Source organism: Meleagris gallopavo, chromosome 30, assembly GCF_905368555.1.
Source record: "Meleagris gallopavo chromosome 30, MGAL_WU_HG_1.1, whole genome shotgun sequence".
In the NCBI taxonomy this organism is placed as follows: Eukaryota; Metazoa; Chordata; class Aves; order Galliformes; family Phasianidae; genus Meleagris; species Meleagris gallopavo.
This window is the reverse complement of record NC_139433.1, coordinates 1,449,996-1,474,140: the sequence shown is the minus strand read 5'-3', so window position 1 is coordinate 1,474,140 and position 24,145 is coordinate 1,449,996. Positions and strand designations below refer to the sequence as shown.

Here is a 24,145-nt window from a genome sequence, read left to right as displayed (position 1 = left end):
GACACGAGTCCGTAGTACGGTGGCGGTGGGACGAGTCGGAGCTTTAAATACCAACCTGTTCCTGAAGGCAGAGAGCCAAGGTACAACTTGTCGACACGCATGCTGCAGTTGAGCAGGCTGATTTTTCACACCACCCCCTTTAACGAGCTCCATGTTTGAAGTCTTTTTTAGAATTTGGGGTATAAATGTAGGTCTTGGTGGATTTTTCTTTTTTGAGAAAATAGAATGTGGGAGAGCAAAGGTTTGCTTGCTTGAAAAATCTCAGGGTAGACTGTAGCCTTACAATCATACAAGAGGGGGTGCTGGCATTTTCTAAGTGCCACCTTTTATTCTGAAATCTGTAATTCTTTTCGTTCATTCAGCATAATAATTTCTGTCATACAGAGATTTTTTTTTTTTTTTCTGCTGGCACTTTTCTTCCTGATTGAATCATTAACCTTGACATCTTTTGTATAGATTTTTTTTTTTTCCATCATCTGTAATAATTAATCTAAGAACACTTTGTCTACTGGGTTATAGCAGCATGGTTCAAAATGCAGGCTGTCATTTGTGGCATCAACGCATACTTAGCAAACTGCATCCTTCCATTCCGTGACGATGAAATGTAAAATACCAGGTTTTAAGAGCTGATGCAATGCCATCTCCAGGATTATTCTATCCCTGACAGGGACACAATGGAATATGCAGGTTTGATCTGTGATGTGGATTCAAGAGAAGGTGGGATGTTCCACACTGGTGGGGGAGTCTGCTTCATGCAAGAGTCCTGTCAATAGGTCCAAACATGGCCCATTCTCCTCGAAGTTAGTAAGGAGATTTTGGAGGTGAGTTCTTCTACAATCTCCTCTAAACATAACTTTAGATGAAATTATTGATTTTCCATATACTTAATGTTATTTTTACTGCTTTTACAAAGGAAGTGATGCAAATTAGGGCTAAAAGGTAACAGCATAACTTCTAATTCATGCATAAGGAAGAGTACTGTTGGAAAAAGGATTGCTTTGTGACTGCTATGGTGAGAATTACCTGCCTTAACTTCCTTATGTCTTGGTATTTAGCAGAATTGAATTAATAAACATCTTTTTCAGGACACCTGTCCAGCTTGTAAGGATGATTTATTGCAACATCTATTTGTTTTCATCTCCTCCCATGGAAGTCCAGTTCTCACTGGGTAGTGAATAATAGAGGTGTTGTTTCCAGGGGCATTGGCCCTGCAGAGCTGCTTTCTCTCTCCAATGGGAAGAGGAGCACCCAGCACCACCCAGTTGTCTCACAGTGGTGGCAGAGGTTTTCTGCTGGGTTGTAAGCATCGTGATTTTATAAATCCAAAGAACACCATTTCTCTGAGAAGCTTAAAACTGGCTTTATTTGAGATAACAGGTATTCTTTTCTTAACTTGCTGTGTGGGGTGAGGAACAGTTGGGTTATCAAGGCTGCCCTTGGCTGGTTCCAGGGTTGGTGATCAGCAGCCAAGACTCATAAAGTGCATGTAGACATGAACTCAGTGTATGGCAATGTCACAGAGACGTTTGGGGGATTTGCATGAAATATCTTGGATAATGAAAGCAGCAAAATCCAGTAGCGTAGATCATCATGCAAGCCCATTTATTTTTACTCATATCAGATTCTGAGATCTGTGTTGGATTTGTATTTTTGCTTTATGTCCTTCTAAGACTTGCCTTGAACATGTGCCATACATATGGCGAGTCTGAGAATAAATTAAACAAGAAAACAATGCATTTCCTAAGCGTAAGGGTTCTGCTCAAATAGAACTGGAGTTCTACTAGCTGCACTTCTGGGGGTATCACAGAATCCTCCAGGTTGGAAAAGACCTCTCAGATCCCCAACCCCAACCCATCACAGCATGCCACTGACCCCATCCCCCAGTGCCACATCTCCACGTTCCTTGAACCCCTCCAGGGACGGTGAACCCACCACCCCCTGTGTCTGTGCCAGTGCCTGACCAGCATCAGTACAAGGACTTATATTTTTTTCTTCCTGCTGTTCTTATAATACACATTAATTCAGCAGACAAAAGATTCAAAGTATAAGGAAAATAACTTGTTGATACATCTGCTTTGTGTTGATTTTATCTCCTATTTTCAAGATTTGATTTTAAAGCTTTTTTGTTTTTTACCTCATGAAATCAAATATAAATACAGTTCCAAGAGCAAGAGTGTCCCTAATTTTCAAATGATCAAAGAAACAAGCAGGAAATGCACTAAAGGTTTCTCTGCAGCCTCTTATCGTTATTTGCTTAGGGGACAAAAGGAGAATCAGAGCATGTTTGATCCTCCATGGCTGAGCAGCAGTCTGACTTGTGTCACATTGCTCTGCCCATAGAAACAGAAGTGAGTCCAAGTAAATCTCTGCCCCCAGAAGCACTGCCTACATTTCTTCCATTGCAATGCATTGGCTTGGAAAAAAGTTCAAGGTAAATCATTTGGGTTCTGTATTGCTTTTGGTTCTGGCTAGATGTGTTCTGAGGCCAGAACACAATGCTAACAACAACAACAACAACAACAATAATAATAATAATAATAATGCAAAAAAAAAAAAATCTGAATGGAAGACATTTCTCCTGTTAGATGTTCTGACTTAAATTCCCCTGCAATATCTGGAATTCCTCTGTGTGCTGGAATGAAAGCACGAGATTTATTTCTTAGAGGGCTGTGTGCATCTGTTGATCGCACGTTAACACAAATGCTATCCACAAACAATAGCTCAGCTGTAAAAACAAAACAAAACTGCTTTCTACAAGGAAAAGTTTGTGTTTTCAAGGGGAAGAAAGTAACTGTCACAAAACTGCAATGCTGTAAATTCCAATATTCGTCCCCCGTTAAGCTCCCATTGAATCATGCAGTTACATCGTTCTGGCTCAGACGTGGGATCACGAGGCCCCAGGAAAGAAGCTGCTCCTACAAATTTTAAAATAGATGAGGAATAGCCTGTCGTCTGCCCTGATGTTAACAAATTGTTGGAGACATTTCCTCCCCTCGCCAAGGGCCAGCTCAGCAGCAGCCTCTGCTGTGTTGTGCAATGCAGATGGAAGGCAAAGAGGTGCGCAGACCTCCCCGGCCGCTCGGTGCCTTTGAGGTCAGCAGGGAAAGGATCCAAAATTGCAATGAGTTTTGCTGGTGTCACCAGCTAAGCAATGCAGATAAATAATGACATTTTGCCAGAGAGTGTTTAGACCCAACAAGGGCCAATTTAGCCAGAGGCAAAGACTGTTCCTTGAACTCCTTTGGGCCATGTCTTTGCACACATAGATGTATTTCCTAGTGAGTGTGCTTCTGATTATACTAATTTCCCTTCCCCGCTACATTTAGTGCTGTTATCTGCTCTGCAGTGGGAAGTATTTAAAAAACACTACTTTGTGAAGTTCTTATATAAGAATAGAACTATTGCAAATTGGGTTAACGTGAATGGTCGTTATAGCAGCTGTGCAGATGCAAGTAATGTGTGGTATGCTCTTCTCTCTTGGGAGAGGATCTGAGTTCTCTTCTGAGGTTTAGGATGCTTGGGAAAGGAGTAAAACAGCTTTGAACATTCTCAAACGAGTTGATGGACCCTCATCTCTTAGTTTTGGGTCAAGTGGTGGGAAGGGAAGGGAAGGGAAGGGAAGGGAAGGGAAGGGAAGGGAAGGGAAGGGAAGGGAAGGGAAGGGAAGGGAAGGGAAGGGAAGGGAAGGGAAGGGAAGGGAAGGGAAGGGAAGGGAAGGGAAGGGAAGGGAAGGGAAGGAGGGAAGGGAAGGGAAGGGAAGGGAAGGGAAGGGAAGGGAAGGGAAGGGAAGGTCAGTAACATGACAACCCTGTCTTTGCTTTCATCAGACCTGGAGGGTTTGGTGCAGTCTCAAGTGCAGATTTTTTTCTCTTAATGCTTCAGTGCCCATCCTGAGGTCAGAGGAGTTATGTGACTAATTCACTGACCAATTACTAAGAGATTTTACAGCAAAGGGAACAATGGAAGGATTAGGAACCTTTTGTTATCTGGCTTCCTTATTATCTCTGGTCTTTTGGCTGTTTCTGGGCTTAAGTGAACTCATTTCAGGGTGGAAGGAGGCTGGGAAAAGCAAGCTAGAGGTTAGTAGGCTTGTGCTATCTGGGAATTGTTTTTTCTCCTTTGTCAGAGCATGATTTCTTTAGCCTGGAGGGATGGGCTAAATTAAGAAAGAATTTGAGAATCCCTTTGGTTTCCTTTCTAACCTAGTATCTCCAAGTAGAACATAACAGTTCCCCCAACATTAGACCTTTGGATAGAAAACATCCCCAATTCCAATTTTCAGAGTCCCTTTGCTTTGTGCTTTGACAGCACAACCTCATGAATCTATCAGGCTTGGTGTCTGGAAGATGCTCCTGTCAGCATCTGAGGAGTGAGGAAATACAAGAGGGACTTTCTTGGAGACTTGGCTGAATGCAATGGACCTCCAAGGCTGCCTCAGTTCTTCTGCTTTAGGTTCTAGGAATGCCACCAAGGACTCTGCAGCAGCATGGCACTGGGGGTCCCTTGGGATCTCCATCTGTGCTGCATGTTGGGGGCTGGTGAAAAGTTCCTACGCTGAAGAATCCCAAATAGCAAAGGCTGCTCTGAGACCTGTGGGCTGATTCAGGTTTCTGCGTGCTTCTCACTAGAAAAAAATGATCCTCAGAGGTGTTGGTTTGTTCATGGAGAGTCATTTAAATGTGAAGAGTAATGAAATAATTTCATTATTGAGATTCTCGTGCCTTCCAAACACCTTGGAACGTTACACTAAATCTTCCCAGGAGTATATTTCCACTTAAATAGTTGGTGCACTGGTAGGGGTGGGCATTTAGCAAAAGAAGTTTGTTGGTTTTCTCTTTGAGAAACTTATTTTTACCAAAAAAAAAGAAGGAATGGTACAACAATAGTAAGACAGTGCTCTTATAGTAGGAAGAAAGTTGTAATGTCATGTGTGATTTATTATGGGCTTCAATATGTGAAATATATTCTCTTTGAGAGTCTATGTCTCTTTTATTTCAGATTTAATTACATTACAGCAATAATGATTTTAGTAGCCTAGTACTTTACAGGGTGCCAATGGCAAACCTTGACTTTTCCTTCAGCAACACCATTTTCAAATAACTATTTGAAAAATCTACTTCTAGATATTTCTATGCAACTTTTTAACTAACTTGTCTGGTCAAATTTTAGATATTTATTTCATCCTCCCCCACGGTATCCATGCCAATACTGCTTTAATGAACACCAAACCTTCAGAAGTCCATTACTTGGATCTTACAAGGAATTACAGAGGGAAACATTTTGCAGGCTTGAAAGGTTTTAGAAACAAATTGTCCCCTGATTACAATACTTTAATGTTCCTGATTTCTTTTTTGGTAAACCATAAGCATTTGTTCACACAAAGATCAGCCCATCATAAAACAGTGACACCTTTTCCCATAGCATTGCATGCAATGCCATTATTTCCTGGCAGTTAAATCACTGATTGACAAAAAAGTGGGATTTTGTTGATGCCTTTTTCTTACCTAATTTTGTCATTATCTGAAACTCTGTCAGAAGCCATGGTGAAACTATATGCAGAGCTACATCAGTGTTTTGAGGATTGCGGGCACAATAATGTCGACTTAGAAATTAAATTTGCATCTTGTTTTTTAAAAAATGCACATGGGCAAATGCTTTAAAAAAAAAAAAAAGATTACATAGAAAAGTTTTGATGAAGGGGAAACAATTTGATAGTAAATGACCAGAGCGAGTAAAAGGAAATTATCAAGAGAAATCCCACTCTTACCTGCTCTTTGGAAGCCAGTCTGCGCTAGCAGCACCAGCAGCCATAGGCAGCTCCTGGGATCTTGTTTCCTCCCGGCCATTCATGGAACTGTAATTATATTGCTGCCAAACAGGGAAAATCACAAAATCTCTATGAGGCTTAGTTCAATGGGACCTACCCCCAGAACACAAATTTGCATTTGTAGGGGAAAGCTAATCTCACATAACTCATCCTACTGCAGCTTGTAAGGGCTGTGATGTCATCAGTCTAGAGGTTCTGCAAGGGACATTCAGTACGTTGGCAATGTGAGCATCCAGAGTGCAGAATAAATGATTTAGCTAAGTTAGGATACAGTAAGAATTGTCCTTATTTCTCATGGTGGCTGCAGTGGAGCAGGATCTGCTCTGAAGGACCCTTGGAATGGTGTTTCCCCATGACATCATAGAATCACAGAATGGTTGGGTTGGGTTGGGCTGGGTTGGTTTGGGTTGGGTTGGGTTGAATTGGATTGGATTGGATTGGATTGGGCTGGGTTGGTTTGGGTTGGGTTGGGTTGGGTTGAATTGGATTGGATTGGATTGGATTGGGTTGGGTTGGAAACTCCCCCAGTTCCATCCTTTGCCATGGGCTTGCTGTCTCCCACTAGATCAGGTTGATAACCAGCAGTATGGGAAGGAAATGTCTGGAGCTCTGGGGTACCTTACCAGGCAAAGTTCCTCCATATGCCTGGGCACCACTGGGGACATGAGGAACAGGACCGTGTCACCACAGTTGCTGCTCACTTGATTTTTTTTGCTCCAGGGGAGGTTCAGGTTGGATGTTAGGAAAAATTTCTTCTCTGAAAGGGTGTTCAGGAGCTGGAATGAGTTGCCCAGGAAGGTGGTGGAGTCACTGTCTGTGGAGGTGTTCAAGAAACATTTAGATGTTGTACTGAGGGACATGGTTTAGTGGGGAAATATTGGTCGTAGGTCAGTGGTTGGACTGGATGATCTTGGGAATCTTTTCCAACCAATCTTTTATGTTTCTGTGATTGTATGATTCCATCACTCATGCCCAGCTTCTTACAAGAAATAACGTGTGAACTATGCAGAAATCCTGAAAGCCATCTCACAAAGGGCATTAATCTCCTCCATTCATTTCGAGTCGCCGGACATCACAGACTGCTATGCAGGTGACAAGGCTCTGCAAGAGGAGATTTCTGAAAGGTTAGTGCTGACGCAGTGCAGTCGGGGTGAGGAGGGGCTCAGCATTGTCTCCCGGGGGCTGCGGGGGGGTTCTCTTCCTCCTCTCAAGGTGTAAATAATACCACTAAATCCTGTAACTGATTAAGAGTCCAAAGGACTTTTCTGAAAGAAAATAGTGCGAATGCCTGGAGTCCTGTCAAATCGCAATTCCACAGAAGTTAACTCTTTTGCAGGTGCATTGCAAAGTAGTCTTTGTAAAGAAGGCAAAGCAGCATGCAGCCATGAGTACCTGCTGAATTTGGGATTCAGAACCACTGCTGGGGCTCTCTGTTTTGCAATCATCTTTATCTGCTGGATCACACTGAAACCCAGACTCTGAATTTTACAGATGCTGAAGTCTGGATCTGATATCTGATATCGAGGTTTGGATTTGAAGATGGTGTTCTGTGCTCCTCAGCAATGACATGGTTAAGAAGGCAGTAATGAAGAGGGTGGTGGGATGGCAAATGCCAATACAATGGATGAGGCATTCTGGCTCATTGCACAGAGGAAAGCTTAGCACCTGCGGCATGAAGTTCGACCGGATGCCCATCAATCTGGGTGTGGTGAAAAGCATGAATGTGGAGGTCAAGTGTTCAGGGACGTGCGTGGATCCTGCATACCTGCATTTCTAGCATTGCATTCTTCAGAAGGGCTTTTCCGTTTTGGTGGCAAATGTACCCTGATTGGGTTTTTCAGCAGCCAGGCGGCTGTGCTCTCTCCTCATGAAAGGAACCCAAGGGATTCCGTCGCCAGAATGGAGACCTAGCAGCACATCCCCAACCCACGCAGAGGTTTCATAGAATCATAGAATGCTTTGAGTTGGAAGGGACATGAGGAAAGGCCATCTGGTCCCACTCCATGCTCTGAACAGGGACACTCATGGCTCCATCAGTGCTCAGAGCTCCATCCCCTGACCTTGGATGTCTGCAGAGACGAGGCACCCACCAACTCCCTCTGCCAGTTCTTCACCACTCTTATTCTAAAGAACTTTTTTTCTTATATCCAGTCTAAATTTCCTCACCTTCAGTGTGAAATCATTTCCCCATGTCCTATCACAACAGAGCCCAAACACATCACTGAGCCCTCCACGCCCAGCATGGAGCAGGAGATGGAGAGTGATGGGTAATGGTAAATACTATTGGAGAAGTACTCAAAACTGCATTCATCAGAGTGTGAGTCATGAGAAGCAGTATTTCCTTGTGTGCTTTTTGGGAGCAATATCATTATTAGTGATCCAAAGTCTCATTACGTACGTCCTTTCTAAACTCTTTTCCACCATCTTAAAGGAATTCATCACTATGAAGTGCCTGGTCAGTGGGCATGGTGGGATGTCTTGGGGTTGGGCTTGGGGATATGAGAGATCTTTTCCAACCTTCATAATACTACATTTGTGAATTGGTTGTCTTCCTCTTCACCAGCACAGCCCATGCTGTGACTTTTTTCCCCTGCCAGGAGCTGTGGTGCTGGTCCTGATGGTCCCTGCTGGATGGGACCAAAGCACCTGGTCCTCAGCAGAGCAGGACACGTCCTCTATGGGCTCACTGCAGGCAGGTGCTCATGGGAACAAAGGGTTTAGCAACTTTCTATCAGGTCTGAAGCCTGCAATATCGAGATATGTGGCTCATACAGGAGGGAGCTGTGTGGTTGATTTATCACCATAATGCAAACACGTGTAAGTCTCCAACAGCACGGTCCAGTGAAGCTGTAAAGCAGGAACACTGAGAGCGCCTTTGACTAAATAAAATAAGATTAAAATGTCAGCGATTCTAAAGATGTTCTCAGTGTGCACGTCTATTTTCCACCTGTTTAATTAGGAGAGCATGGGTTGTTGCTCTTAAAAAGAAAGCCTGTACTACAGCGTGCTTGCAGGAAGAGATTTCTGTATTTCTGAGATGTCTCAATAAAACAGCAACAACTCACAGGGGAAATATGTAAGAGGGATCAGGTGGGACCAGACCAGGACCCAGTGCTGTAGCTGGGCATCGTTCTCATAGAGCATTTTCCTCTTAGATTTTACTCGAACGTCGTTTTCTGAGCTTTCAGCAGCAATGTGTTGTGTTTTACCCATTATATTCTGAGTGCAAAGTCAAACATACAAATCAGGCTGAAATGTTCCATTTGAAAATGACAGGAACTCAGTATTTCCATTTTTTCCTTTCAAAATCATTTTTTGCTATGAAAATTACCACTTGATGCAATAAATTACAATGAGGATCAAAAAGCAGCCTGTCAAGATGACAAGAGAGCATCTCGAGTAACTTTTAAAAACTTCTGAAGCATTCCATTTCGTGCAGAATTTCTAAATATGTCATTTCACTCCGCATTGGTTTGAAATTGGAGTTTGAAATCAGTGCATTTCCAAGGAAACAGACATTTCAGCTCCCACGTAGGTGTAGCCTTAATGCTTCGAACCCCAAGCTTTGATTGGGTGGTGCCAGGCGTCCAAAAACCATTTCTGAAATCTGGGATGCACGGAGCAGAAGATGGAGATGTTTTGTCAGTGTTGCTTTGATAACTTTGAAAACTTTCTGCGTGAAAATGTAGTTTGGAGGTAGAAGTGTTTCAGGTCCCCATCAGAAGCCCCTACAGAGCAGAGGTGTGTTGCTCTGTCCCAGAAAATGGTCTTGGAGCCTCCCAAAGGACTGAAAAATAAACGAGAGTTTTCCAATATCCAAATGTGAGGATTGGCATTCCCTGTCTGGAAGTGTCTATTGGAAAAGGGGTTACCTCGTTTTTGAGTCTCACTCAACTCTCAGGCACAGATTACTGTATGGAATTAATGAGTTTCCAGATCAGAAGTGCTTCAGCTGAGTTTTAATGCTGGTTGACATAAAAGGGTGATTTGGATTTGTACGAGTACCTCCCAGTTCTGTTAGCAGTACAACACTCCGTACGTTAGAAGAGCACTTTTTTCTTTTTCAGTGTCATTCATTAGTGAATGAAATTTATTCTTTTTCCATTACTAATTTCTTATCTAAAGTTGGAATAGCCCGAGCAGTCTGTTCTCATATGGAAATCTTCCAAGTCTCCAGCATTTCTTCTTGCACTCTTTGAACCTGATTAATGTCTTCTAAATGAGGGCAGCAGAACTGGAAGGAACACACTGTTGAAGATGAGGAGGTATCATCACTTGTGTAATATATGGCACCATAATATTTTCATCATCGCATAAAATGTATATTTAAATATCCTAATGTCATCCGGCTTTTCTGGCCAGAACACTGAGCAGATGCTTCTTAATGAAATCTTTACAACGACACTGTGGCCTTTTAGTTGATTTACAATGCATGAAGACCAGGAATAGTTCTGACTGTTTCTTCTCCTGTCCATTGCATTGCATTGACTTTCAGCTGCCATCCTATTGCCCAGCAGATCCTTTCTTCTGTCCCAAGTTCCCCCAAATCCTTTCACGCCTCATCTGACTACAACTTCTCCCACCCTACATTATTTTCTGTAAGCCATAATTTTCTGACATCCACGGTGCAATGCTATGCAGCAATCCCAGCTGCAACACATCCCAACACATTGTTGGGATGTAAAGCTATGAATCGATTTCCATGCTGAAAGTTTGCATCTGATGGTCACGTTTTGCTTCTCATCTCTTTACAAAGCACTCATCCAAAGAGAGAACTTTTCACATTGGAGCTTTTTAGCTGCACCACTCGGATAGTTGCTGCATCGCCCTACTCTGATTGTGGTGGTCCCAGAAATAAATGGGTGTGCTGGAGTGGCTTTGTGCAGACTGAGTCCATTTGCATCTCCGTGTCGAGGACTCAGCTTGTCACTGCCATGCTGTTCTTCAGGGATCCTCCGGCAGCTTGCAGTTGGTTTTGCAGGAGTGGGACGCTTCTGGAAGCCTCCAAAAGCCATTGAGCAAATAGGAGCCCTGCTGCAGCCAGCTGGCTCTAGGGCTGGAGTCTGGCCCTTGATGCTTCCAGCTGGGATTTGCCCAAGGACAACAGGCAGGTGGCAACCAGGCATCGTGCCACAGCTCTGTTTGATCAGGGCTGAGCTGTCTGTACCTTCAGGGTGAGGCTGGAGGCTGAGTGCCCTCTGTCCACTTGTTCCAAGGGCTTTGTTCTCAAGGTGCACGGCAGCTTCAGAAGGGCTCAGGTGACACATAGCTCGGTGTCAGAGAGTTTTGTCTCTAGGGACCAAGAACCTGATAAGAACTGGGTTGGTAGCACAGCACCTAACCGCAAAGTAACGGGCATTGACAGAGCATGTGGGTGTAGGCTGGGAGCAGGAATGAGAGCCAGCAGGGCTCAGGGTTTTGTTGTAGGTCAGGTCCTGGGTCTGTGGGATGGGGCAGGAGGAGCAGCAGGGCGTGCATGGACAGCAGAGAGAAAAGTAGGAGCACAACCTGAGCAAATCCCATCCTTGGGTATAGGGATCGCTACCGGAGGGCTGAGCAGCAGACAGCTCCCACTGAGGTGGCAGGAGAGATGTCAGCTCGTCCGACTGAGTAATTGAGCTGACGTGATTAGATCATCTCTTTGATGGCCTAATTGAATTATGAGCATTTCTAAAAGCTTTGCTCAGTGCTGCTGATGAATTTTAGCTTTGCACCGAGCCAAGCAGATGAGGATGCTGATACAGGCAGCGTTGCACCCTTTCTTTGTGCTTTCTGCAATGCATCAAATCACAGCATCAGCTCAGCAAGGAATTTTGACACTGGTTGGCACAGGTCTTTCTCCATTTCCCCTTCCTGGGAACTTGCTGAGCACCCCATCCTTGGGGGTTTCTGAGCAGTTGGTGGCTGGTACGGGTGCTATCCATCAGGTCATTTCCTGAGCATTCTAGAAACTAGTGGGGAAGCTCCTTAGGCTTTCTGGACCTGGGCTATTTTCTGCCATAGAATCATAGAACTGTACACACAGAATGGTTAGGTTGGAAGAAAACTCAATGATCATCTAGTTTCAACCCCTCTGTCACAGGCAAGGCTGCCAATCACTAAATCAGGCACTAAAGCAGTTTGTCCATTCAGCCTGAGTTCTCCCAGTCTGTGCACATATCGGGGACTGCCCCAACCCAAGTGCAACACCTTGTCCCTGGCCTTGTTGAACCTCATTATGTTCATCCACCTTTTGAGCCTGTCCAAGTCCCTCTGGATGTCATCCCTTCCTTCTATTGTATCAACTGCACCATTCCTCTTGGAGCCATCCATAAACTTGCTATCATCCCAAGGGATTTGCTCCTAATCCCACATGAATTGCCAGCTAACATGTACCCTACACAGACAGGTGCCCAACATCGAGTGCATTTTCACCCTTTCCTGACCTTTTCCTAATCTCAAATATGGCTCACAGGAAAGGTGAGAGCAACACTGCTGGAGAAAAGTGTGCAAGAAATGAGCTTTTTGCATCAGTGAGCGCAGCAGAAGGATGGGTTGCCAGTTATGGAACCAAGAGTGTCGCAGTGATTGCAGCCAAGAGGAAGTTTGTTCATCTTGGTGTATCATCACACAGAATGGAAGGCTTGGGAAATCCTGTAGTAACCCGTGTTTATGCTGGGATGAGCTTTGGGTCTTTACTCACTTTCAGATGTAGATTTACTCACAGTTCAGAGGTTTCTTCCCCAGCTCATCCACTGCGCATCCATCCCCACAAGCACCCAGCTCTCTGCAGAGATGCTACAAGCTTTTAAAATGCCCCCAGCTCCTTCTTATACCAACACAGTAATCAAGGCAGGGCACATTTCCTAACATGTCCCTACAACGCAGAGCCAAGAAGTTTTCTTTCTAGGAACAAAGTTGGTATGTGGAACACTTAATTTAAGCGAAAATGTCCAGATGGATTTTGACAACGCCCTTGATAGCTCTTGCAGTTTGTCACGGTTGTAATCTCAAGACAAGCATCTGATACAAGATCAGCGTGGAGTTTAACAGCATAACAAATGACAAAACTCATCTTCAGAAAATGACACCTCGGGGTAGACGTGGTCGTTTTCTTTCAGAAAGGAAAAGCATGGGTAGGAAAGATGAACCTTATCAGAAGAAATCACCAAATTCAGATTAAATTTCTGTGGTTTCACACCAGTAAAGACATGACACGTCGTTCCCAGGCACTCCGTGGTGGTTAACAACTTGATGGGGTAAGAAGCCAGCGTGATTCTTGAGACCTGAGGATCAACACCCTGAACAAATACGAGCATATAAATTTATGCTCTCTGAAAACAGCTTGTTCCTTGTTCTACAATCACTTGATTCATGCGTGCAGAGGATGCGGTTTCTTTACAAGGCAGATCAGGGTTTTGCAGACTGACTGGCACTGATTGAAGGGCATCGTGTAAGATGCTTTTGGAGCAGGCTGGGCTTGAGGAAACACAACAGAGCTCCCTGCCCAGAGCAGGATGTGGTGCAGTGCAGTAGGGTTTGCTCTGGGTTCCCTCTTCTGGAGGTCCTTTGGCTGAACTCAGGTCTCACCATGCTCTGTGTTCCACACACACAGACCCATCCCACTGATGGCAGGCGCCCTCCAAGCTCCTCTTACCCAAAAGTGAGGGGCAGCCACTGCCTGAGCTGTGTTTTCCCATCCTTTGGGATCCCTCCAGCCTGGTTTTATTCACAATTTAACCAATACAGATTTTCCTACCCCATGTCTCTGCGTTCATTCTCCTGACCCCCATTCCCATGTTCTTCCTTTAGCACCCACTTGCACAGCTCCCTCCTCTCCATCTCTCTGCTCATTCCCCTTCCCCTGAGCTCTGCCTTCTGCCTACGTTTCCCTTAGGACCCATCCTCCTACGCACGTCCTCTTCAAAACAAGCCTCCAGGCCACATGCCCCACTTGGGAATTGCCACCACGTGGGACACCTTTCCTCTCTCAAAGACTTTTGTCCTTGGGAAAAAAAGAAGAAGAAGAAGAAAAAAAAAGGCTGAGCGGAGGTGTTACCACCCAGGGAATGCAGCAGCTCTGTTTCATTTGCTGCCTTGCATTCTGCCTGGCCTTCCTCTGTGCTCTGGGCTCTCTGTTAGGGATGCAGCATGACAAAGGTGACAATGCAGGCAGCTTGCAGGCATGCTGCTGCCTCCGTCAGCAATTTATTGGTGGAGGTCACCTCTGCTCCAGACTCTGGAAGTCATCCTGGAGAGCCCTGCAGTAAGGCTCACAGATGCCGGACTTGAACTTGGGAACCACCTTGCAGGACCCGTGCATTCCACAGAATCATGGAATCACAGAATGGTTTGAATTGGAAAGGACTCTTAAAGGCCGTGTGGTCCCACACCTCTGTACTGAACAGGGACACCCACAGCTCCATCGGGTGCCCAGAGCCCCATTCCCTGACCTTGGCAGTCTGCAGGGATGGGGCACCCTACACCTTTCTGGGCAACCTGTGCCAGAGCTTCGCTGCCTTTATTGTAAAGAACATTTTTCTTATATCCAATCTCAGCCTCCCCACTTGTAGGTTGAAACTATTTCCCCCCATCCCATGGCTTAGGAAGGAAACCCCCAAAGTGGATGTCACCCTACAGGTACTGCAACAGCTCCAACTCCTGCAGCCATCACTGCTGCCCATCACAAGAGGCAGGAGGTGGGCCAGGAGTTCAGGATGCAGAGCAAAGTTTGGGTGCAGGGGAGAACCCTGCAGTAGTCGTTGGATGCTCCCTGCAGTGTGCACCACACAGGAGATGTCTGTGCCACGTTATCAATTCTGAGTCTCCCTATGCAAGGGGAATAATAATGAGACTCTTGTAAATGCTAAAAAAGAAATGTCTTAACACTAATTAAACCTGTTTATCCTTCACATTTAGAGCTGTTAGCACCTCAGCAAAAGGTATCACAGGAAGAGTGTGTTTACTTGTCCCTGAATGTAAGGACCTCTCCTTTCCATATTACATGACAGATGAGCAGATGGCACATGAAGATGGAAAGAAGGCTGAATGTTGCCCTGTGTGTGATCTCAGAAGTGAGGCAGCTCAGCTGAACACATCATTAATATTTAAGGAACAGCAGGACTGCATCAGGAGCAATGCTGCCAGCGGCATGAAGGTGAGGACGGCCCGTCCCAGCAGCAGGACAATCCTCCAGGCTGGGAGAACCCATCCTAACAGACAGTGCTCTGCTAAGCAGGAGTGAGCTGAGCACCAGCAACCTTGTGCCACCTGTGGCCGTAATGCGTCCCAAAGCCCTGCATGCTTTTGCACTGTGGTGGACATCATCACCACCACTGCAGGGAGTTGGACCAGATGGTCTTTAGAGGTCCCTTCCAACTCTAACAATTCTATGATTAATTAGAAATCAATCTGATCCAGGCAGCAGATGAGGGAAAGGCTGCTGGGGTGGTCTACCCAGACTTCAGGAAAGCCTTTGGCACTGTCTCCCACAGCATTCTCCCAGAGGAGCTGCAGCCCATGGCTGGGACAGACACATGCTTTTCTGGGTACAAACCTGGCTGAGGGCTGGGCCCAGAGAAAGGTGATGAATGGAGGTGCATCCCACTGGCATCCAGTCACTAGTGGTGTACCCTGGGGTCAGTAATGGGGTCCAGACAGGCTGCATCAATGGGCTGAGGCCAATGGGCTGAGCCTGTGGGGTCACCATCCCTGGAGGTGTTTAAGGAAAGAGCAGATGTGGTACTAAGGGACATGGCTAGTGGGTGATAGTGGTGGCAGGTGGACGGTGGGACACGATAATCTTACAGCTCTTTTCTAACCTTAATCATTCCGTAATTCATCCCAACCCAGGGAGGTGTGGGCTTTCTTGATGGGGACAGCAGCGATGCCCCTAAGGACAGCATCACTTTTTGAGCATCAGGACCAGTCCTGGCTCTGAGAGCTGGGAGGATGAGTCCCTTCCCTCCAGATCAGCTCACGATCCTCAGTGCTTCCCCGCAAACGTGCTGATATCTGCCAGGGAGGCTGGGGATGCATGGCTGCTCCGAGGCAGCACCCGTAGGAGAGGTGTTAGGAGGCTGTTTCTTAAAAAAGCCCCATCTGAGCCTCAACTAAATGCAGGGCTGAGGGGCTGAGCCGGGTGCTTAAACACTTTGTGTTCATAGGGCCACCAATCTGTCCCTCAGCTTGCTGGCAGTGTGTCTGATGGCAGCTTGGAAAGCAGCAGTTCCACCTGACTGCCCAGCACACCAAACCATCAGCATCCCCAGGCTCCTGGGAACCATTACCTCTGGATTTGTTCCCTAAATATTAATCATACTGCTCCCTATTGGGCAAGCTGCCTAAAACAACAGCGATAAAACCCCCAGCGGAATCTCACAACTAGCACAGGACTGGATTCCTGAACTGACTGAAGATGGATGTGATATTTGAGGGCCAGATCCTGCATTCTCTGGCTTTTATCCAGTGGATAAATAAGCTGGTGTTTCATCTCCGGCCACTGAATCGCCCCCATTAAAATCAATAGACTAATCTCGTTAATTGGGAAGATACAGTGCCTACCTCTGCGTTCTCATTGCTGCCCTATGACAAAAAGCTTGGTTGAACCATTTTAAAAAATAATATGTCAGCCCCAAAAGGATAAGCAAAATGGACTGAAATCATCTTTTCTCCCCCATGTCTGACTTGTTGGCAGGAGGATGAGGCTGCAGTGAGCTGGAGCTGTGCTGGCAGCATGCAGCCCTCGGGTGCTGCCTCCAGCACTGCACTCCAGCTTTGGGGACAGCATCACTGGAAGGGTCAGAGCAGTGGACAGAGCTGTGAGGTGATGGGGTGAGGGAAGGAGATCATCAGGACAGCTCTGTCCTTAAGAGAATTTGCTTCTATTGCAGATGCAGCGGCTCAAAACAAGCTAAGCTCTGGAGGGAGCAAAAAGACACTGGTTTGTTGTGGGGTTTTTATTTTCTGCAAAGAATGGAAAAGCAGGGAATGGAAGTGACGCAGTGTTATTGTAGGGTGGCTGCAAATAGCTGTGTAAACACCAGCAGGGTCACACTGCTGCAGGAATACAGCGCTCCTAAGGCTGTCCAGCCTGCAGCCACCCTTCCACGAGAGCACAGAGGATTTTGTGGAGCTACAGCACACCTTCTGCTCAGCCCAGGTCACCTCTGTGCACCCACATCATAGGATTCCATGGATTCATGCTCCTCTTCCAGCAGTTGTGCCCTCAAAGCTCCCCTGAGAGGCTGCAAACAAAAGCACGGGGAGGATTCACCTTTCCAAAGCAAACCTGCACTTTGTTGTCCAGAAAAGAAGTTGGCCCTCACAATACACCCAGCCCTCAGGGCCATTGGAGAAACAGGACACTTCCTGCTTTGATTTTTCTTTTCCTTCTTGATTTTGGATTTGTTTTAAAAGAATTAGATTGAAGCAGACACAAAGGTGAATCTTGTAAGCTTTTAAAAATGGCACGATTGTGCTTGTGCTTGTGATGGGGAAAGCAATACTGCTCCTCTAGTGATTGCACACGCAGTCACCCATGTGAGGGAGAGGTTGTTGCAGAAGATGAAGAATCCAGCTAACTACACTTTTCCTGCATTTTTGCAGTGGATGACATGGAGATGGTGCTTTGTTCCTAACCATCCAGGGCTTACCAGGGGTCAGACAGCCTCATGTTTCTGGGGGAGGTTTATGGGCACGGGAGAGTGATCCCCTTAATGCTCAGGCTCCCTGCATACAGCATCCAGTGCACAGGGACTGAAGCAGCTCTGCCGCTGGCACTTGTACTGAACATGGAGCATGGAAGGGTTTCCATGCTGGAACACCTTCTGTGCAACCCTGAGACTGGAGAAAGTGCTTCTTGCAAATGCTATTTCTCCTAGCATAAGAGAAGAACAGGAGTAGCTCTGGGTTGTGAACCTGAACCATGGGAAGAGGTGCCAGGAGGAGGTGACCCCACCAGGGGAACCAAGCAGCTCCCTGCTCTGCCATTGCTGGCAGCCTATAGGTGAGAACTGGTCTAGTTTGCAGCTTTCAAAGCTTCTTCCATTTACATGGGTAATTAGAGGAAATGAGACAACAACGCAGCTCCTCAGCTTTGCCCTGTGCTGATAGCAGATCTCTCCCTGCAGATGCGTGCTGTCTCTAATTGAGCTGGCAGCCTCAGCTGGGCCAGATCCAGGCCATGGCACTGTGAGCAGCACCGGGGCAGAACTGAGCCCTGGGCAGGGGCGATGCCAGTGAGGGAGCAGCATCCCCTGTGCTGCAAAGCCCCAGCCTCCAGCTTCCAAGCAAGGAGCCGTATCATAGCCAGAGCTACGACCCTTCCTGCAGCAATTAGCGGAGAGAGGAGGACGTGGCTAATGAGCGCACGAGAGCTTATCTCTCCCGGCAGGCATGGACAGTGACTGTAACAGTCTCTTGGCACACACTGAGGCTCGGTATTGATTTTGGGAAGACCAGGTGTGTGCACTCGCATAAAAATCAGAGGGAGAAACGCTTGGTGCTCCCGCTGTCTATTGAGGTCTCTGGGGTTGATCCCTCCCATTGCCCAGCACAGCAATATCACGGGGTGGAATCTGCTGCAGCTGAGGTGGGTGACATCCCCCCGGGCTCCCGGTGGGCTCAGCCGGTTGCTTTTCTCCTTCCACCCACCAGTGTGGGCTGGAACATGGAATTGAAAGCAGTTGACGTGAGCTTTTCTGCTGCTGTACCTGCAGGAGACCAGGACACAGCTCTGAGTCAGATAAAAACAACATTTAGCAAACGCACCGGGCCCAGGCAGAATAATGAGCCACTGTGATGACTGTTTCTCTCAACACCTCCCACTGCAATGTCCCCATTGCCCGGCGTGGGGTGTGCGGGATGGGAGCATCCTCAGTGCTGCCGTGCTCCCCAGCAATTCCCACTGCAGCTATTTCAGACAAGCCCTGGCTGCGTGGTTCTGCCCAGTCTTGCACCGCAGCAGGCTGTGAGAGCACAGCATAATGGTTCTTCCCTTGGGAAATCCTGCCAAGGGCATCGGAGCGCTTTGTGAACGAGGATGGATGAGGCGCCGCAATCCCCCTATGAGGCACAGCAGATTACTTCCCGTTTTGTAGACGAGGCAAAAGGCACAGAAATGTCCCCAGAAGCTCAGGAAGGTCACAGAGCAGGGAATGGCATCCAGGAGTGCTGGCTCCTGATCTCCAGGTTTAAATGCTAAATCCATCAGTTTCAATGAGCTGCCACCAAGGACTGGTTCCAGCGCGTTCCTTGGAAGATGACGGGGCAGCAAGAGAAGAAGGGGAAACGTTTGCAGCTCAGTTCCCATTTGTCTGTCAGCTCAGAGCACACACACATTCAGACATCAGAGCTCAGTGAGCTGATAACCGCTCATTTATTAATCTCTGGCAACTCCATCTACCCTCTGAGCCCTGAGCACAGAGCAGAGGTGATGCTCTCAGGACCTGGAGATCAGTTTAGATTTCCCTGATTCATCCCACGGTGCCAGAGCACCTTATGATAAATGTTCGGTGGATTTTCTATGGCATAACTGAACACAGCTCCCTCCCTACAGCCATGTGAGCTGAGCAGAAGGCACATGCACACCTGGTTGCCTGAGATTTGCACTCTGAAAAGCTCTGCAGCTGCTTTGTGCACCGCTGACATCCCCCGGTACCAGCACGCTCAGTGGGAGAAGAGCAGGACTGTGGACTCCTTGCTTTTGTCCACAGTGCAGAAGGTGGGAATCAAACTGAGATGATTTCTCATGGAGGTGTCACTGTAGGGAATGTGCTGAACCACACAGTCCCACCCCAAAGGGCCCTGCAGGAAATGAAGAGCACTGGAGGGACAACAGCCACAGCCCGGCTGCTGACCCAGGGCACTGTGCTCCATTAGTGCCACAGCATCACTGACCATGAATGCTTTAATTCTGGCCTTGCAGGTTCTGCTTCTCAATAAAAGCCAAAAGCAATTTATGAGCACGCAGGCAGCAGTGAAGCTGGCTTGGTGGGGTTGGTTGGTGACTGTGCCCTGTGTGCTGGTGGGGAGTTGTGGCTCGGGAAAGCAGTGGTCCCACCTGGGCAGGAACAGCACACACATGCGTCCCATATACTGGTTTGTGTCACAGGCAGCAGGCAAACTCCTGCATCAGCCCACTTAGAGTCACAGAATCATAGAATTGTTCAGGTTGGAAAAGATCTCTGAGATCACCAAGCCCAGCCCCAACCCACCCCCTCCATGCCCTCTGACCACATCCTTCGCTGCTTCATCCAGGAGGTTCTCAATCACCTCCAGGGATGGTGACCCCACTGCCCCTCTGAAGCCTGTTCCTGCCCTGGCTGGGAGATGCAGGACCTGCAGGGATGCACTGGGAGTGTTGGGGAAGCACTGGGGGGTTGGGAGATAACCCAACCCAGAGCTTCGGCTGTGCAAGCCCTGCTAGGAGATGTGCACCGCAAGTGGAAAGAAAACAAACCCCCGATTGATTGACAGTCATCATCCTCCATCGAGCAAGACACCTAGATCCGTGCTCACACCTAGGAAACCCCATTGGAGGGTGTGGGGCTGCCTGGCTGAGGAGAGGGCTGGGCAGCTCGTCAGGGCAATGGAGAGCAGCTGGGCCAGCAAGTACAAATGGCTGGGTGCTGTGGGTTGGGCTAGGCTAGGTTGGTGCAGTTCAGGCTGTGGGGCTGTATGGAGCAGTCAGCTAAGCCTTGCACTAATCTGGATTGGGCAGAGCTCCTCCAGGTACTGCGGAGTAGGTTTGGGTGGGTGATGTTGAATGTGACATGAAGGATGTCTGACTTTTTCTTTCTATCTAGGGGCAAATGGTGACCAGTAGCAAGCCTGGCTCTTTCTCCAGCAGGTTCCTGCACCAGGTGCTTCAGCTGGGCATGGTCAGGTCCCTGGTAGGTGCTGCTCCTGCTCTGGGGTGGTTTGGGGGTGAGGGATAGGTGGTAAGGCCTTGATGTTAGCAGTTGCTTTAGTTTCTCTGTCATATCCTTTCTGCTTTTTCAGTCTCTTTCCTCTGCTCTGTGCCCCATGTACTCTCTTCTTCTTCCTCCCTTCCCACCCTAGCTTCATTTCTGTTTGATTTGTTCTTCTCTTGCTCTCCTTCTGCTAATGGTCACTGCACTGCAGCACTGACATTTCTCTTCTCTGCACTGGAAGAAATGGGAGATCTCTGGGACAAAGTGTAACCCAACTGGTGCCTGTTGACCAGGCTGAAGTCCCAATCATAGCACTGCACTGGGAGGGAGTAGGGTTTAAGGGTTTCATTGGGGTCTCACGTTGCAAGTGTAATTCTCCTTGTGTCTGCAGCTGAAGATACTTCAGAAAGTATCAGTCTGGGTTGGATTTGTGGTCCCCATGGAGGCCGTCATCAGCAGGATCTGCCCTGTGCAGTCTCCCCATAGACCCACACGGTTTGCCAAGAAGCGCCGTGGGCGCCTGACGCGTTTCCTCCTTGCCTTCATCCCCACCAGGATCCAGGCAGTCCTGGGCCACCTGCACACAGACTGGGGCCAGAGCAACATATCCAAGGGTGAGAGCTGGGACCTACTGGAGTACTCATAGGGTTTGCAGCCTGGAAACGTTAAGTTTGGAGCTCCTTTGCTGGGTGGGAAAATGGGAAGCGCACAGGTATTTGCTCTGTGTGTGTTGTGACTCCACCTCCTGTGGATTCCTGCAGAGATCCGAGAAGCTCTGATCAACCCGTCCAGCAAAGCAAACAAGAGGAAACGGGACGACGTGGCTCTGGAGGAGCAGGAGTCCTGGGTGGTGGTGCTGGAGAAGGACCTGCCAGAGGATGACCCAGAGGACCTCTCATATGAGGTATCATTTCTCAGAAGCTGAGCGATTTAGAGATGCTTGTGAGTGGTCTCTGTGTCTCCCTGGTGGACTGGGATTGTCACTGTGCAGAGAGCTGTAAGGTGATTTCCTTTGACATACACTTTTTTGGGGGCTGCAGGCTGTCCAAGGAGCACTTGAGCATCGTCTTTTAATGTTTGGTGCCCCGTTCATCCCATACACCAGAGCTCCCCTTTGGGTGGTGTCCCTGCAAAGCAGCACTTTGGCCACTTGTGGCAGCTCCCAGCCCTGTGGGAGGGGGCAATGCATCCCTCAGGGGCCACCTTTTCTCTCCCCAGCCCTCAGAGGTGGATACAGACACTGAGGAGTACAAGTCCCAGAACAGTACAGAGACAGACCTGGAGTTTGAAGAGCATGAGGGAGCCATTATGTTGAAGGAATCATTGGATCTCCAGGTGAATGGGCAACAGATTTGGTCCTGGGGGAATTTAGCAATACTCAGCTGGAAGGACACTTCAGTCCTTCCTCTTTCTGCAGCTAAAGGAGGCTTCTGGGATGCATTTATAGAATTGCTCATTGAGGTTCTGTGCTGCCCTTCCTTGGAGCTGCAGTCTGACCTTTCCCCTTATCTGCAGTTGAATAATGCCCAACCCGATGGGGATAACCCTGAGCCCTTGGCCACGAGCTCAGAGCAGGGACAGGAGGACCCAGCTGCATCCAGCAGTGCAGAAGATGCTTCAAATGATGACAGTGGTGATAGTGACACTCAGACGCCCCAAGATGTGAGCAGCAGGGATAGCAGCGAGCAAGAGGCTGATGTGGAACATGAGAGCAGCAGTTCCTCGCAGAGTGGGGTAAGAATTCTCATCTGTGCGTGTTTCATCTGCCCTCCTTTATTGGGAAAGATGTTCCAGGCTATCAGTGCTCAGAGGGGATTCAAGTTGGGAAGATGTCCCCAGGTTCTGAGGGGGCTTTTGGGGCAGCTCTCTCCCCAGCTTCACTGCGCCAGCAAAGCAAGGGCTGTTAAGGCTGTGACCACCCTTTGGGTGAGGAGATATCATGCCTGGAAGTGAGGTTGCTGGGTGTGCATAGGCACCTTCTTCTCCTGGCTGCCAGGACTACCAAATACCACCTGAGCATCTCATGCTGATTCTCAGGTGAACTCTGAGCCAAAGCTAGTAGCACATCATGAATCCCTCATAACTTCCTGTAGAATAGAAAGTCTTTGTGGGAGAGCCTTTATCACAAGCAGCTTTGCAGTAAGACTCCTGTGCTGTTCTGTATCCATCTGTCCCTGCATGGCTGATACTATCCCAGTTCCCGTTGATCTGGTGCCCAGCTCATAGGAGGGTGAGAAATTGTGGGGTCCATCAGCTCAGTGTGAATGCTTGCAGCTGTGCTCAAGGTTAATTTTCCCTCCTAGGGTCAGCAGGAGCCCTGATCCATGGCCCTGAACTCTACTCTGGCTGTGACATGCCTGCTTCTCTCTACCTATACTGTAGTGTAAGCTGCCCATTTAATGACGTTTGTTTGTTTTTTGAACTTCATAATAAAGTTACCCTATTTTTTCACGTGATTTGGGATGCAGTTGGCTGTTAGTAGCTGGACCTGGCATGGCCACAGTGGGCCCATCCCCTCTGATCCCTGCCATGGCGGGGGGTCTCTGTCACTCCTGGAAGTGATGGCTTTTGGAATACTGTGGTGTGTGATGGGAAGAGGGAGCAGAGCAGTGCTGCTGTGCAGCAGTACCCAAGTGTGGTCACACCAACTCATCTCAGATGTCCCTAGGCTGTCCCCAGAGGTGCAGGATGGGTGTTCCACACACAACATCCCCAGAAATGCAGAGTTTGCCTTTGAGATACTCCAGTAATTTCACGTGGAGCCCTTGAAGATCTTCAATCATGCATGGGATCCTCTTCCTCCAAGTGAATCCTATGGATGGCTTTAGTTCAGTACAAGTGGTGAGTCAGGGTTTGGAGGTGCAGATGGGATCTGAGGTCCACAGACAGCCACTGCCTTGCAGTGACACAAATCTGGCCACACATCTGCTATCTGGAGCAAGTGACAGCAGCTGAAGCTGCAAGGAGCAATGCTCCAAATGTGAGTATACAAATAGATACAGCCTGGGGTGTTTGGTTCTTGCTGGGGGTTATGGCACAGCTGCCCCCAGCCCTGTTTGCACGTGTATTTGTGAAGGATGCTCCAATTGATTTAAAATTCTGGTATGCTGCAGCCCCCAGATGTGATGCTGCTCCAGTGGGGAACACCTGGGGCAGGGCAGAGTGGCTTTCCTCCCCAGCTGGATTGGTTATTTGTGCAACCAGAGTAGTTCTATATGGCAAAGCTCAGGTGGGCATGGGACTTCTCACCCTCCTCGTGGCAGTGTGTCTTTAAATGCAGGTACGCCTCTCACCTTCTGTTAGCTGCAGCCACAGCAGCAGTGCTTTCATTACTGCTGAATAACAGCAAGATTTTTCCTAAGGTTGATAATGAAGCTGATACTGCAACTCATGGATGTGATGTTAGGTTCTGCATTAAGCCAAT

At 47.8% G+C, this 24,145-nt stretch overlaps 1 protein-coding gene across 9 annotated transcripts; it reads left to right on the top strand.

Moving 5' to 3' along the window:
- Positions 1-23,125, top strand: LOC104914671 (uncharacterized). 9 transcript variants are annotated; one of them, XM_085211428.1, is made up of 9 exons: positions 1-821; positions 6,804-6,951; positions 14,818-14,963; positions 20,614-20,700; positions 21,113-21,335; positions 21,483-21,625; positions 21,940-22,056; positions 22,237-22,455; positions 23,025-23,125. In XM_085211428.1, exons 2-9 carry the CDS (start codon positions 6,912-6,914, stop codon positions 23,040-23,042), a joined length of 993 nt encoding a protein of 330 aa, XP_085067554.1. In that variant the 5' UTR covers positions 1-821; positions 6,804-6,911; the 3' UTR covers positions 23,043-23,125. The 9 variants fall into 9 exon arrangements, 5 of the variants coding, with proteins under 5 accessions (XP_085067554.1, XP_085067553.1, XP_085067556.1 ...); XM_085211427.1 differs by lacking the exon at positions 1-821 and adding an exon at positions 1,190-1,377; XM_085211430.1 differs by lacking the exon at positions 1-821 and adding an exon at positions 3,785-4,079 and having other exon boundaries at positions 6,837-6,951.
- The last annotated feature ends 1,020 nt before the right edge of the window (positions 23,126-24,145 follow it).